Source organism: Leuresthes tenuis, unplaced genomic scaffold, assembly GCF_036924035.1.
Source record: "Leuresthes tenuis unplaced genomic scaffold, fLeuTen1.0.hap1 SCAF_14, whole genome shotgun sequence".
Lineage (NCBI taxonomy): Eukaryota > Metazoa > Chordata > Actinopteri > Atheriniformes > Atherinopsidae > Leuresthes > Leuresthes tenuis.
In genome coordinates, this window is record NW_027325368.1 from 23,640,636 (window position 1) to 23,657,163 (window position 16,528).

The 16,528-nt window shown below is 39.9% G+C and overlaps 2 protein-coding genes across 2 annotated transcripts in view; one reads left to right on the top strand and one right to left on the bottom strand.

The window, feature by feature from the left end:
- The window catches only part of LOC140269003 (regulator of G-protein signaling 21-like), a 281,430-nt gene that overhangs the window by 138,866 nt on the left and 126,036 nt on the right, over positions 1-16,528 (top strand). The gene's annotated exons all lie outside the window — the stretch shown is intronic.
- LOC140269397 (BMP/retinoic acid-inducible neural-specific protein 3-like) overlaps positions 10,643-16,528 on the bottom strand; it is a 28,942-nt gene continuing 23,056 nt past the window's right edge. Inside the window, exons 7-8 of the mRNA XM_072364461.1 lie at positions 14,801-15,023; positions 10,643-11,903 (exon numbers count right to left, since the gene is read on the bottom strand). Of these exons, the coding sequence (XP_072220562.1) occupies positions 10,769-11,903; positions 14,801-15,023 (1,358 nt within the window). The 3' untranslated portion in view covers positions 10,643-10,768. The remainder of the gene's footprint in view (positions 11,904-14,800; positions 15,024-16,528) is intronic.

Below are 16,528 nucleotides of genomic sequence, written 5' to 3' on the forward strand. Positions count from 1 at the left end.
TACTGGCTGTACAATGATAACTGTATAGTTATATCCTCAAATATGCTACTGCCACAAATGTCCATGCTAGGCTGGGATAGACTCCAGCCCCCCTGTAACCCTGAGTTGGATTAAGCAGGTAGAGAAAAAGGACGATAACATTCATTGATATGGACACAGCTGCCGTTTTAACCCTTTGGCTTAATACTGAAATGTAAGATTGTCACCCCAAAAAAAATATGGCCAAGGTCTCAGGTTTCAGGAATTTTTTATTTTTTTTGCCACAAAATGGGCTCATTGAATAACTATATGCACTTTGCCCAAAGACCTCCCCAGAAAATTCTGGTCTTTCTGTTATTTTCCTCCCCTCCTCCTATATTGATTTTTTTTCTTACAGGTTCAGTTCACTGCCTCATACAACTGCAGATGCTTAAAGGAGCATATACTCGCTGGTTTGTGTTTTTTAAATGGTAAATGGACTTGTACTTGTATAGCAAAGGTCTAACTGACCACTCAAAGCGCTTCACTACATGCCGCATTCACCTTCCGATTGGTGGGCGACTGCTCTTCCTCCTGAGCTACAGCCGCCCTAAAGTGAACACAAACAATATTAAAAGAGATTAAATGCCTTCCTCAGGAGGCCTGAACCTGGTTTGTCACTGTTAGAATGTGTATCAAATCAAATCAAACTTTATTTATATAGCACCTTTTAGACAAAAGCAGCGCAAAATGCTTTACATAATAAAATCAATATATACATAAAATCACACACTCATCTAAGTTTAAGAACACACATCTGATCATACTCTGTTTTTCACACACAACATCACACTGACAACCACACTGCACACTCACAAGTGTGATTGTGAGCTGCTGAACTAAAGCTCAGTGGCCGTACTCGGTCTACAAACAATAGACATGAAGTGATTAGGACTTCCTGACTGGATTTACAGTGACCCAGATAGGCTGAACAGTTGGCTGCTGCCGCTGCAGTACAGACAACCTGGCTTTGCTCCCCTAAATTCCCTCTTAATTGAAGAGACAGTTTAGTGAGGTAGGACAAAACTTTCAAAGGGCATTTAGGTGGGTGGTTTATTTTCACTTTAGGTGGCCTTAGTCACTGGCTTAGTATCCAGTAATGTGACTTCACCTTATTTCCAGCTGCTTTAACAGCACTAGGCCTCAAACTAACATCAGCACAACGGTCACGGCACCATGACAAAAACACATTCACCTCTAATCTAAGCAATTGACAGTCAGCTAAATCTACTTATTTATTCTGCTGGTGAACTGCATTTGGAGAGATGAATGGCTTTGATTTTGAGACGTAATTACTACATCCAGCTGTCTGTAGATATGCCATTTCCTCTCAATTATTGGCTGCAAGATTCCCTGCTGTGAGATTGCTGTATGTTAGGTTATGGCAGCCTCTGTTTTCCAGCAGTCTCTGCAGACAGAAAGTGCTGATTCTGTGCGCTTTTATGGGATAACTTATTCTCTCTTAATTGCCAAACGGTCTCCTGATGCGTTTTTGTGTGTGGGAATGTGAGTGTGTGGGTGTGTGTGTGGGAGTTAGCCCCATTTTGATTAATGTGAACTGGGAGTGCTGAAAGTGCTGCCAGGCTCTGAGGTGTCACCCAACACTACTGAATAAATGAACAGAACTAATTGTTTGTTTATGATCTGAAATATTAATAACGCTGAATATATGAGGCAGTCAGTTCAAGTCACCATTTGGGACAAATATGCACTGTGGCTGCTGTAGCTTCATATAAGCATTAACAGGAGCATTGTCAGTTCTATTCTAACTGTTTAGGGTGCATAGTTGGACTTTATTATAATTAATTATTATAATGTAAAGCATCTTCTATAGTATTTTTGAGAGGTTTTTGGGGGATAAACATTTGAAGGCAAGACTGCAAGAGATTTTAGCTAAGATGGTGTCTTATTTTGATGATGAAATATTTTTCAGCAGCTTACTGCAAATTGCACATCTGTTTCACTTACTGTCTGTGTAAGTGAAGGCAAACAAAGAGAAGTGCTATCACATTTATGGTTTCATGCAAGGAACCTTGAATGCCAGTGTAAGTGGCCTTGATGATCATCATTTATTATGATTGAACTTCAAGGACCCTCATGTTCCAAACTGAGAAGTATTCCTGGGATTAAAGTGCTGATTAAAAGACTGTTACACAGTATGTTCTATTCTAGAGCTGACAAGGGGAAATATTAGTGATCGTCTGGCAACGTGACAAAGACCACAGAGTAGCATACAATGCTTGTGTATGAGCCCCGGAAAACCAAAACAAGTGGTTGTGTTCAAAAGTTGCAATTTAGAGCCCTCGTGGGCCTCATCGGGATTTCTGCTCTCTACCTCTTTAATGCTGTGAGTTTAAAGAGGATGACGCTAAATCAGGAGACTAAATCCCAATTCCCTTGTGGTGCACACCCCAGGCAAAGTTTTGTTTACGCTGTGCTTTATCAGTGATCTGGGAAGCATTGTGAAATCCTGTGCATCGCCTCTTTCATCTCCATACAGCACCTTGATCCTCACCGCACCATTAGTGTTGAGGCAGTAATGAGAGACTGAGGTGAAGAATTTCAACCTTCCGGTTACATTGCTTGGTATGTTGTGTGTGCATGTGAATGTGTGTGTGCATGCTTGTGAAGGGGAGGTACACAGCCACTTTCATTAAAAAATACTCAATGTAAGTCCAAAAGCCTCTGTTGTTGTTAATCTAGGTAACGAAGCCCTCCTCAAAATTGTTTTGTGCAGCATGCAGCTCTCAAAATGAAAAAAGGTGATGGGGTTGATTATTGCTGATAGAGGGAAGCAAACAGCCTGGTCTGAAATATTCCTCGAGCATCTAATCATTTTGTTGTATTGCAGAACAGATAATCCCCTGGAGTAAGAAAACAAACTAGTACATAGGTTTCATATATTAAAATGTTTTTTGCAGCTTTTGTCACATTTATTCACCTGTAAAATGTTTTCAGTCAGCAAAAATCTTATCATATTGTTATGTTGTTATTTGAAGTTCTCTTTTTTATTTTGGCAATCTCAGTCCAAAGTGTGATCTCAGGTGCCAACCACCGAGGCTATCACTTTACCTAACTTACATCTGTCTTGGTTGTTTTGTGTTACTTTTAGAGCCAAATGATGGTCTGCAGTTCATGCTGATTTAGCAGATTTTCCACCCTGTCAAAAAATTATTCCGTATTTGCAACTTTTGACATGAAAATAGGCACATTTTTGAGATGCATCACTGACGAAGTCACTTGAGTCTAAGAATGTCAGTGTGGCATTAAAAACCCATCAGTCAAACTCCAAAACAAAGCTGATCTGGGGTGAATTATAGGGCTGTGTTTTGAGAAGCTGTATCCAATACCCTCATCTGCCATGACACTTAATTCAAAGAGTGGTGTGTCAGATCTCATTTGGTTTGCAAGTACCATCTTACTTTGCTGGATTGGTGGCACATCATTTGATGGCTTATCATTATCCCGTTCTACATTAGGCCTCTTATTACAGCTGGCAGAGCATAACCCCACTCTTAATTTTGTAAATTAACATGCCCTTATGATAATTGAATAGAGGATAATAGCTCTTGGTAGACAGCATATATAGTGACAGGGAATAAAGAAAAAAACATCTATCGAGTACTCCCACCGTTCACACACATCCCCTGTAGATAAGAGGTCTCCTTAAAAAACACTCTGAGCACTTCTGGATGGTCGATTAGGATGCACAGCAAACAAACTACAGCACGCATCACATTGTTATTTAAAATAGAAATGTAAAACATGACCCTAAACTGAAATATGGCGATCAATAACCTGTCTCCTGCTCCTTTGTGAACAGTGTTTCTGATAAAAAGGGCTGAGGAGAATTGACATTCTACGGTTAGTTTCAGGGGAAGGGCTCCCTCTCGGCTTTTAAAGCAAGCTGTCGTAGCTGTTCTTGACATATCGTTAGCTATTATTCCTGATGCCTCCCGTGGGCTCATCCTCTCCATAAACTCTTTTCTTTTCACTGAGCCACAGCCTCCTATCACCGGCATGCTTCTTAAACAGACACATACATTAGTTTAACTCATATTTCCTCAGAGGCTCGCAAGCCCACCAACTCACAGCCCCACTTATCACTTGGCCCCCTGAATGTGGACATAGCTGCTTGGACATGTTTATTCAAATGCTCTGCCCTGAGACAAAAACCTGTTGAAGCAAGTGTGTACATTTTCTTTCTTTAAGCTTTGGTCTGAGTTGTAAAAGGTTTGACCTAGAATCCATTAGCAGAGAAGGACAAATGAAAAATCCCCACTTGCTGAATGTGGTTTAACTCATTGTTGTGACATATGTTCAAATATTTCTGCACCGAAAAGAATGCCATCGTTTAAACATTGACCTCTGCATGTAAAGAAGTCAATATCATCAACCTATCTGCATAATAGGTCAAACACATCAAAACTATTCAAAAAGATCAAATAGGAAAACTTGCCCCACGGTGAGCTATGTAACTCTGAGCAATGCTGAATCGAAACATCTGTGCAACCGCCTAAAATGGCCGAACTGGTGTGTTCTAGAATCTGTATAAGTCAGTAATGTAGCATTTTGTTTCATCCTGAACTGTTGAAACTTCAATTCAGTGTGTGTACATGAGGATTACTGCACAGCAGAAACAGGTCATCATGCAACTAACAGTGAGAAAAAAAAGAAAAGAAAACTCGTATTTGTTCTGAATAAATCTCTAATTACTTGTTGCAGCCACATCGTAGCTATTACTTGAAACTTACTCTTGCAAAGTATAGACGATTATAGATGAGTCATTAGTTCTCATATGACGCCGTACTAGTCTTAACTTCTTGCAGCTGCTTTAGATATATCGTCTCTTTATCTTCTTGAGATTTTCTACTTTTAACTTTTTTCAATCAAAAAGATTTTTGAAACATTTTCTCACTGTGTTGGATGCTCTGCTGCTTAAAAGAATTCTGTTGGCGATTCTGGCTCTTTTGAACGTCTGGTTTGAATCATAACAATTCTGACCGGAAAGTTGTTTAGATGTAGGAGGAGCTGATTGAGCTTTCCAAAGCCAAATGAATGCCTGGTACATTGACTCAAATCCAGAGTTAAAGAACATATTTATAGGATGTATATTAGGACAGAAAGAAGGAGGAAGTTTAAAGCATTTCTACGCTCGGTATTAACAAGGAATGTGAGATCACTGGCAAATAAAATGGGAGAGTGTGGAATGCTTACAATGACAGAGGGATACCAGGAATACATTATACGAATGCCAAATTCTGCAACACAATATAGATCTGTTGCCTGACAGTTTTCAGACTGTAAAGGCAACAGATGGCATAATCCTACAAATGTTACTGAGAAGGAGCATCTCTCCCCCCCTGGATGTTAAACTGTTATTAATCTGTCTACAGAGAGATTTCACCTGTGTTAACTGCATCATTTAGTTGTTGCCACAGACACAACATCCCAAGGCATTCACACCTCACATTGCTGCACTTCCATCTTACCAACAGATTTTTATTCTATTTTATTCAGTTTAATTTATTTAAGATTTTTCCTCAATAATTTATAGCAACAAATACAATTTCCCCTATTATTACTAATAAGGGAAATTATTATTATTAGAGTTGCATTCAACTGAGCAACAAGAGTTACAGCTCAAGTCCACATATTGTACCTAAATTACAATTTTTTTTTGGCAAGAAAAAAATTTTGAAGGCTATATATGGCCCACTTCAGCCTGGAATATGTAGTCCACAACAGACGTCACTTTCATGTTAAATCAGTATCATGTTTATAGCTCTATGTATTAGAAGGACCTTCTGTTCCTGGAAGTGGTGTCATTTTTATAGTATTTTGTGGATTCACATCAATCCTGTCTTTGTGTGTAAACGTGTATTGTATGTAAAAGTTGTCTTTGTCAAATTATAATAGAATGTTTAAACTTTTCCTCTAATGGATGTATAAAGTCTGTTTGCGTCTCTGGTTATGATGTTTTCTTTCTTTGTGGATAATCCTTTCGGTTTTATCTTTAAGCTCTTACAAGATTTGTTTCGAAGCTTAGTGGCAAAGCACTCAATGGTTAAAGAAAAAATCCAATAACTTTAAAGCTGGGCCCCATCTTTTAGAGTCTAAATGACTTGTTGGATGTAACTGGCAATACTGACATCGCAGGAACCTCATCCAAGGGGAAGTTGCCGTCTTGTGTTCCTTACCTTTGTTATCCTGACAACTGTAGTTGCGCTCAAGCTAATAAAAGTGCCTCCTTTTCAGGAGTGTCTTTATTCAGGTTTTCATCAAAAGTTTTTTGGTGTCAAAAGTATTCTATTATTTGACTTGTCGGGAAATACAATGTGTTGCAAGGTGCAGTGCATTCACAGAAGAGGAGCATAACTAGCTTCAACCGTTGTCTTTGCCAGAGCTCCAGAGATTTTCAGTTAGGGCTTTTCAAAGTGTGGCATTGTAGAGAGAAGGGAACACAAGCAATTTTTCAAAAACAGGTATTCCTCTGTTTTATTAGCAAGCCACACTTTACTTTCTAGTCCAACTCTGTGATGTTAGTTGAGCTTTACTACTAGCACAGCCTTCTCATCTCTCAGTCACGTTTAAAATGGTAAATGGACTTGTACTTGTATAGTGCTTTTCTAGTCTAACAGACCACTCAAAGCGCTTCACTACATGCTGCATTCACCCCACTCACACACAGCACGTCTTAAGATAAACATAACTACGTGCTTTCTAAGCATTCACACACATTCATACCCCCAATGATACACCGACCTTCCGATTGGTGGGCGACTGCTCTTCCTCCTGAGCTACAGCCGCCCCTAAAATGCTGTCGTTTTTGCAACAACTCACCTTCCATGACATTTTCCACACTTCTGCTTTGATGCACAAAATTTCCTCCTGGGTCAGACTGCAGCTGTTTCTGGCTAAATGCTTTACAAATTAGTGACTTTTTTCCCCTGAAAATATGGCAAATGTTTGAAAGTACAACTATTTTTATTTTATGTAAGCATTTCCAGTAATGGCTCATAATTTATCATCAATTAGATAAACACACTATCAAAAAAAAAGAGTGGGTGCTTAAACCATAACAACAATTCAGTAAATAATGATGCCCTTTAAGTAAGTTTGAACCAAACACATGATTACTTTTACAAACCAATCCATAGAAAGCAGTGTATATACTCAAACCAAATTCTGCCTTCTGACTCTGAGCTACTAGCAATCTCTTCGTTTGTATTTTCCCTGCGTCAGGTGCACCCTGAGGTACACTGGGCTTGCTTCCAACATGACTGCACCACCAATTCATACCCAGATGCAAAGTATTTGCTTGTTTCAACGAATTTCAAACCACACCAGATGCTCACCAATAAACCCAAAGAATTAACCCTTTACTGGGATGGGATCCAAATTCAGTATCTTTCTCACACAACCATTTCCCTGCAGTCAGATTGAACAGGCGGTGCAATTTCTTTTCTGTAAGATTTTGGCAGTTTAAATATTACTGCAACAACTACTTCCAGCACGCAAACTCTCTTCAAACTTTTTAAAAATCAGAACGTGAGAAAAAGGAGAAGGCTGGGTTGAAGGAAACTATGAAGATGTAAATAACATAATATGACGAAAGTAGACAATACTGTCATGTCTGATAACTCAGTAAAACACTTACAGCTTGGAGACAAAGCTCAGAAGCAGCCTATAGAAGTGGTGGTAAAACTTGTAATGAAAATGATACCTTGAGCACAGTTTTAAGCTTTGCCAACTGGTTCGGATTCTGCCTCATACACTGATGTAAGTATAACATTTTATCAGGATACACGATGCAGTAAAGTGCATGACTGGAGCGTGTTGGGATTGTGCTCAGCAGCTCATGTCACTATCAAAACTGTATCAGCAGACTCATTCACATTAATTCTGAATGACAGCATCTGAGAAAATTGCGTCTGCTTTTAATCTCAGGACAAACATTTCTAGTGAATCTTGATGAAGCTTCGTCTTTGGTGCCAGCCTCGCTTAGATGCTGGTCTAATCAAAGCGGCACCACGCTGCTAGCCTGTGGCTCCACTGTCGACAGCCCTTGGGGGTTTAATGTTGATTTCCCTTTTGGACTGAGTCACTCTTGAGAGGATCCAAGTGGCTCTGGTGCTGGGTGAGAGCAACATCCTTGTCACTGATACTGATGCTCACTGTTGTTTGATGCTGGGCATGTCTCTGCAGCTCCCTACCTCATCTATCACAGTAACTGTGAATGGCGTAAGGGGACGGCTGAGGAACAGAGGAGGGCTCCCTTCTCTGACTATGTACTTAGTAATCTGTGCCAACACTGTTCCCTGAAAGGAGAATGGGGACCTTGTATTCTGAGATTCCAGATGGGCAAAGCAAAAACAACATAGCACACACCACAAGGACTCTCCAGTGGGACAGAGGGTAAAAGTGGATAAGGCTCATGAGGTTATTTTTGTGGAGTGTGCTGCATAAAAAAACATTAAAAAATTATGCGGTATGTTTTATCTAATGTTAGACATTATCTTGATCAAGCAGTGTAGTGAGTTGAGTGGTGAACTATTAATGACTAAGATCTTTTTATGTAAAAGTCAGTTTTTGTCAGATGAAGTAAAGGGAACATTTGTTGAGAGCACATTTTTGGGTGTCTGAAGACACTATTAACTCAAAAACTCAAAAGCATTTTGCTTTGGATCCCCTAGGTTTGAAAATATTTAACTCAACAACCATTCAAATTTGCATTGAAGTTATGTCAAGTTCAGCCCCGACTGTTTGCATTCAGGCAGATGAAACTAGCGTTGCTTGAAGACATTTTGTTGTCAGCTGCGCTAAACAGAATGCATCCGACTACGACTACCAGCCTCAGAGGACATTAGAGCCCAGTGGATAAACTACATTTCAGTGTAATGTTTTAGCAAGAGTAAGCAAAAGACTGTATGTGCAACACCCACTTTTTTAATTTCATTGGACTGTTTTAGTCGCAGCACTTGCAACAAAACTGTACCGCAAAGAGGGATCAGTTTTTTGTTCAGCAGTTGCTAAAACACTAGCAGCTCAGGTAATGAATCATGCATAACAAATACTAAGGAATTATCGCTGTTACTTTTTGAAAAATAAACATTACTGTTATGCCATTACTTTGTTAATATAATCTTTTCTATTTTAACCATGTTATTTGGACATATAGCCGCTGCTTGGACAAGGTGTGTTTTCAGAACAACAACGGTCCTCTGCTCACTCTCATTGCTACTACTCTCAGTTACTTAACCTTGCATTACTGATATGTTTCTAATGAAGATGTAGGTCTCCAACTACAATTGTTTAATGCTTTTAATAGATACAAAATGTGTAATGCAACAGTAATTAATGGTACACATGCATTACTATGAGTTATGCTGTATGTGTTCTAGTCCATTAGTGTTGATAAAAAGGTGCGGTTTACCAGCATTTGCTGCCAACTTATAATGCTACACTGCTAAAAGTGAGGTGGTTGCTTTGTACTAGCCTGGTCTCAGAAGAGGTGTTTCAAGAGAAAGAGAAAGGGTATTGTTTCTTAGATCCTGTTTTCTACAATTAAATGAAGACAAAACTGAGATCATTCTGTTTGGTAGCAAAGAGAAGACGGTCAGCACTGGTAAATATCTTGAGACTCGGGCCCTTACAATCACTGACCAAGTTCGTAACCTTGGAGTGTTGATAGACTCAGATCTGACTTTCAGCAGCCACATCAAAGCTGTCACCAAAGCAGCTTTTTACCAACTCAGAAACATCAACAGAATTAAAGGTTTTCTCACCCAAAAAGACCAGGAGAAACTCATCCATGCATTCATCTCCAGTAGACTCGATTACTGTAATGATCTGTTAACTGAACTTCCCAAAAAGAGCACTAAACATCTGCAGCCAGAGTTTTAAGCAGCACTAAGAGATCTGAACACATCACACCAGTTTTAAAATCTTTACACTGACTTCCAGTCAGTCACAGAATAGATTTTAAAAGCCTACTGATGGTTTACAAATCCCAGAATGGTTTAGGCCCAAAAGACATCTGTCATATGTTCAGAGAATATAAACCCAGCAGAGCTCTTAGATCCAAGAACTCAGGTCAGCTGGTCCAGTCCAGAGTCCAGACTAAACATGGAGAAGCAGCATTTAGCTGTTATGCTGCAAACAAGTGGAACAAACTGCCAGTGGAGATTAAACTGTCACCAAATTTTTTTCACATTTTTAAATCCAGATTAAAAACATTTCTTTTCTCATGTGTTTATGCATGGAATTTGCACATTATCTTTTAACTTATCGAGACTGTTGCTTGTTTTTATTCATTTTAGTTCTTTTTAATTCTTTTATTTCTATTTATATTATTTTACATATTTTTAATGCTTTTTTCTGCTCTCTGCTGCAAATGCTTTAATTTTATGTGAAGCACTTTGAATTGTTTTGTACATGAAATGTGCTATACAAATAAATTGGACTTTTACTTTGACTTAAGCCAAGTGAAATTTTGAACAAATCTTGTCTCAGACATTTCAGTAAGACCTCAGAAAATTGTGCTAATTGGTAAAAAAAAAAAAAAAGGACATGTCTCCTTTGAGTCAGAAAACTACAATGCAATTATAGAAAAGACATCACATTTAATTGCACATTGTGTATGTACAGCACAGTCAAAATACCACACACTTTACACAATATAATCCATCTGAACAGAATACAAGCCGGCCTGTGTCATGTAAGAGTACAAAACATCAATTATTTGCCATTAACTACACAGTTTATTCGCCTCATACTCCGTGTAGTTTGGCTGTCTAGCGCTGAAAGCTTGCAGGGCAGTGAGTATCCTGGTAACGTCTGCGCTGGACAGTTTGAGTCTGTGGCGAAGCAGACAAGCGAACAGATCCACATGTGGGGCTCCTAGAGGCGAAAGCCGGTTCACCCTGTAGCGCAACTCAACCAGCTGCAGGAGGGCTGAATCCTGCGATCCCTGAGTGTACGGGTAGTCTATCTGCAGAATCAGGTCCTGGATCGCTTCAGGGTCAAAGTGCACACTGTATCCAAACAGCTGCATGTTGCTCACTTTCATGTAGCCAATGCTGCTGGATGTCTCTGTGTCCTCTGGAGGTTCATTATGCAGCGTCATGTTCCTGTTTCCTACTGCCACCCCCACAGAGTCCTTGCTGTGGCTCCTCAGGTAGAAATGAACCGTTTCAAAAAAGCTCTTCCACCTGTTTCCGAGTGTCAACGTCCAGTTGTAGCAGTCCAGGGGGATATCTAACTTGGTCCGCTCCCAGTCAGGATATCCATGCTGACCTATAGGCATGGTCCAGCTCTCCGAATGGCTACCTCCAAAGGGATTGACAAACAGGGACAATGTTGGCTCCAGAGTGCTGTTTCCAGTGAGGCAAAACTGCAAAGAAAGCCCAAGGAGCACATGAACACGGTTGGACTTGACCCGGTTACTCTTAAGGGTGAGCAGCATTCTTTTCCTCCAGGAGGGATCGAACCAAGTGTTTATACGCACGTCATTGCTCACAAATACAGCATGCAGAACAATGCGTGGGTCACGCCGTTGGAGGAGGTAGCGCAGCTCCAGATCCTGCAAATCTCTGTCACTCTCCATGCCGAGGTAGGGGTCTGTAGGGTCGGGCACTGCGGGCCGGCAGGCTCCCTGGTTCAGGGTGAAGCCTGGGTTACAGCTGGAGCATCGAGTCCGGTTCTCTGTGGAACAGGAGGCACAGCGGGGACCGTCGCCCACAGAGCAAGGAATCAGGCCCTGGCAAGGCGGATAAATGTAGGGGCAGGAGCAGCTGCGGCTCCTGTCACTGTAAACGCCAACCTGCTTGTTCTCACTGCAGTACAACATGGAGAGAGCGTAACTCAGCCAGAAGTGCAGGGGCCTGAGGGAAAGAAGACAAATGTTTCAGAACACATCAGGTTCAGAGACACCACACTGCTGTGTTGGCTTTTATGAAATTGTATTTGGCACTGTGTTGTTTTTTGCGGTGACACAGGAGAGGAAGGTTTGCCAAAGAAAACGTGTTATTTTGATGTGCAGTGAAAAGAGTTTGAGTCAAACTCAGCTGCAGCCCACTATGAGATGATGACACAGAGTCATACACATACAAACCCAAATACCAATGCACTATTAATGTCTTGTGACTCTATTTTGTTTTCGACTCATACAACTTTTAGGCCTTTTTCAGACATGAGGTATGAAACATTAATAGCTACATCTGTTAAAGTGACAGCCCCATTTGTCATAATGAGATCAATGTTCCTCACGGCCTCATTGGGACAGACACCCCAGATATGACAGTGAGAGCCATGGTGTGTTTTTGACATTTGCTGTTTATCGGAGATTGGACTGTTCATCAAGTGAGGTATAACACGCAAAGCATGATTAAGTTTTCTTACGGTTAGATGTCATATTGCTATAATAAAATATATATTAGCATGAAAAGTGCTCTGTCGTAAAACATACCAGCATTGGATGGGAGAAGCTGAAATATCACTTTTCTACATTTTTAAGCTTCAGCTCTCGGTTTGAACAACTACATGGGTGTTTTCACTCTTACCATGTTGTCTGTGGCACAGATAGTTACAGGGAAGCCTGATCATTTCAGAAATGATCTGAGATTTATGATCATAAAAGAGCAGTGCATGTCTGAAATTGGCTTAGATAAACATAGTCAAATAAACACAACACTGGTTAAAATATGTATCCCTGACACAGAGTCATGTGAAGAAGAAAGAGCACCTTTAATTTATATGGTTTTATGTATCTGAAATCTAAAAAAAATATCTTGTCCATACAACTTCAGATGATGAACATTTTTTTCCCAAAAACTGGACCAAAAGGCAGAGACAGTGTGTGAAAAACACAAAAAGATTCCCTTACTGTTTCCATACAGCTTAAGAGGGTAAGTCCCAGCCAGATGCTGCTAATCAAATGCACTCGATTAAATGATCATCAGGAAGTGTGAGCTCCTTTATAAAAGCAAAGGTTTTGGCAGTTTGCTGGTCTTGAGCATTCAGGTGCCAAGGAGGAAAGACATCAGCAATTATCTTTGAGAAGCAATTGTTGTTGCCCATCAATCTGGGAAGGGTATAAGGCCATTTCCAAACTATTTGGAGTCCATCATTCTACAGAGAGAAAGATTATTCACACTGAAAACATTCAAGACAGATGCCAATCTTTCCAGGAGTGGACATGTTTACATCAAAGTCAGACTGTACAATGCAGAGAACCCAGAAGTTACTTCTCAGACTGTACAGGCCTCAGTTAGCATGTTAAATGTTCATGACAGTACAGTTAGAAAAAGACTGAACAAGTATGGCTTGTTTGGAAAGGTTGCAGGAGAAAGACTCTTCTCTCTAAAACAACATGGCAGCACAGCTTAGGTTGAAAAAGATGCATCTGAGCAAACCACAAGACTTCTGGAACAATGTCTTTTGGATAGACCAAGTGGAGATGTTTGGTCATAATGCACAGCAGCATGTTTGGAGAAAACCAAACACAGCATATCAGCACAAACGCCTCATACCAACTGTCAAGCACGGTAGTGGAGGGCTGATGATCTGGGCTTGTTCTGCAGCCACAGGACCTGGACACCTTTCAGTCATTGAGTCCACCATGAACTCCTCTGTGTACCAAAGTATTCTGGAGTCAAATGTGAGGCCATCTGTCTATGAGATAAAGCTTGGCTGAAACTGGGTCATCAACAGGACAATGATCCCAAACACAGCAGCAAATCTACAACAGAATGTCTGAAATAGAAAAGAATCAAGGTGTTGGAATGATCCAAAGTCTTGACAACCTGAATGAAGTCCTGTGGTGGAAACTTAAGAGAGCAGTGCATAAATAAATACCTGCAAACATTAATGAACTGAATCAATATTGTAAGGAAGTGTGGGCCTAAAATCCTCTAAAACGATGCAAGATCATACAGAAAACGATTGATTCAAGTTGTTGCTGCTAAATGTGGTTCTACAAGCTGCTGAATTTTAAGGTGTACTTAGCTCTTCACATGCTGCTTCTGCGTTTTGCCTTAGTTTTGGTAAAATTATTGATGTCATGTGTTGTTCATCTGAGGTTGTATTTATCTTATTTTAAAGCCTGATATGGATGATTTTAAATCATGTCCTGATATGTAAAATCATATAAGTGAAAGAGTACACTTTGTATATATACTTATACTTTCTATAAATAAACAAAAAATATTTTACTAGCAGAAAAATCTTGACACAAAGGTGCTTTGTGGATTGCATTTAAGTAGCATGCTGATTGATTGTGTTATATAGTTAATTTCCCTGCCAGAAACAGCCATCTTATATGAATGTTGATAAGCTCAATCTGGCTGAAGTACACCAACTGGTGCTGCTAAAATAACAGCACTAACAGTAAAACAAACAGATCTGGTTAAAACAATAGCTCATTACTGTGCACAGCAGCTGAAACTCCTGAAAGTGTTTTCATAATATAAATGAAATATTACTTGAGAATTGATTATAATTTAGTGCAAACTTGCAGACAGTTACGTTTATGTTTCTGACTGACCAATCATTATGCACTTTGTCTTCCACTGGCTGGGGCGAAGAACCCTTGCTCCCATCAGCACTTTTCATCTCACTCAACAACTACTTTTCCCATCTAGTAAGTACCGTCTCATTCTGTTGCTTTCTCTCTCTGCTTGGCACATGAATCATTTTAATAATTATCATTTTTGGGGAGCAGCGTGGGTTAATATGCAACAGTATCAATATTCCTCCCTCTTGCGCCAGTTTTGCGTCTTACCTCGGCCTTGGCAGGATTATTTTGGGCTGTTTTCGGCACCTCTTGCTAAGGCTGAAGAGCTTGTTGGTTGTGCGGCGAGCTTTGGTGAAAAGTTGGCTGCTACTGGTTTCCAGCTGCCTGTAGCGCTGTAGCAGGCTAGCGTCCATCCTCCACAGGTACTCCACGACAGATGTGTTTACAGCGTAATAGGTTGGCAGCTTCCCAACAAAACTCTGGAACTCCTCTGGAGGGAAGAAGAAAATGAATGAGTAAATGCTGCCTGTGGCTGTGAGCCGCAGGGTATCAACATCCCCTAAATGTCAACCCCTCATTGTTTGTCACAGGAAATCAAACAGCAAAAGAATGAGAACAACAGTTCCAAAGTGCAAAGTGAGTATGTTTGTGAATATATTTAATCTTTTTTTCTGTTGTTTGCATGGTAATTTGCAGATCATGTCAGAGAGCAAACGGTAACCTTTCATATTTTGTTTCTCTGGAAAAATATACTGTATATTCACACCTGTTGTCAGTTGTGTACCTAGTCTCTAATTAGACATGATTGACACTAAAAGCAAAATTGCTGAAGTGTTTAGGAGTGTGAAATTAGGACAAGTTGCTATGGTTACAGTGGCCATGTGTCAAACTTAACAAAAGAAGTGACATGTTTTAGAAAAGTTTCTCAATTTCTTTTTGTCAGAAAAACGTAACTGTGTCGACTCTCAGACGAGCTAATTATTTGCACAAGGCCCCACAGAACAGCAGAGCACTCAAACTATTTCTATAATGTTTCTAGAAATCTAGAAACTGCTTCACAGCTTTATACCTCTTCCATTTTTTTTCTTTATACCAATCCATTTGAAAATGATTTCTTTGTCTACTCCGGCTCACATAGAATTAGAACAAAAAGTTGTACACAACTACTAACAAGCCGAAAATGCTTAAGTGTAGCTGCTTCACACAGATAATGAACCTGGCATCTGAAGGTCTGTCAAAGCTTTTCTTTAGCCGTTTTTTCCACTCATTTACAGTCTAGTTCTTGTACCTGATCCTTTAAAATGAACACTAACCTATAAATCATTAAAGCATAAAAAGGCACCCAACTCAAGGGATGAACCAGTGCTGGTCTACACATTACAGACAACTTATTAAAAAAAAAAAATTTAAATAGCATCTTTAAGCACTAGGCCTTCAGTTGATCCATCTACTGTTCACTGAAGCCTCAGCGGAAATGGTTGCCATGGAAGGGTGGCTGTGGCCATTCTTAAGAAAGAGAAACAGGGAGAAAAGACTGAGGTATGCCAAATGATCCAAGAAGATGACTGAAAATCAGCAGCAATAGCTCTTATGGAGGTATGAATCTTCCCCAGAGCCTGGACCTCAACATTATTGAAGCAGCGTGAGATTATTGCAGAGAATGGAACAAAACATCCAAAGAAGAGCTTTGGGATGTCGTTCAAGAAGCCTGGAGAACAATTCCTGAAAACTACTTACAGAAATGACAGAAAGCTTGTCTAAGAGGGTTCAAGCTGTGTTGAATAGAAAAAAGTGCTCATACCAAATATTCACTTTGAATTTTTCCTTATTTTCATTTATGTTTGCAAATGTTTCAATAAATCGCTGCACCTATTTCTTGTGAAGGATGGCTTAAGACTTTTAAACAGTACAGAATTTTCAGATATTTAGGTTTAAGCAGCAGGAAACCAGCAAACCAACGTACCTCCTGTAGCTTCTATGAGCAAATGTGTGGAT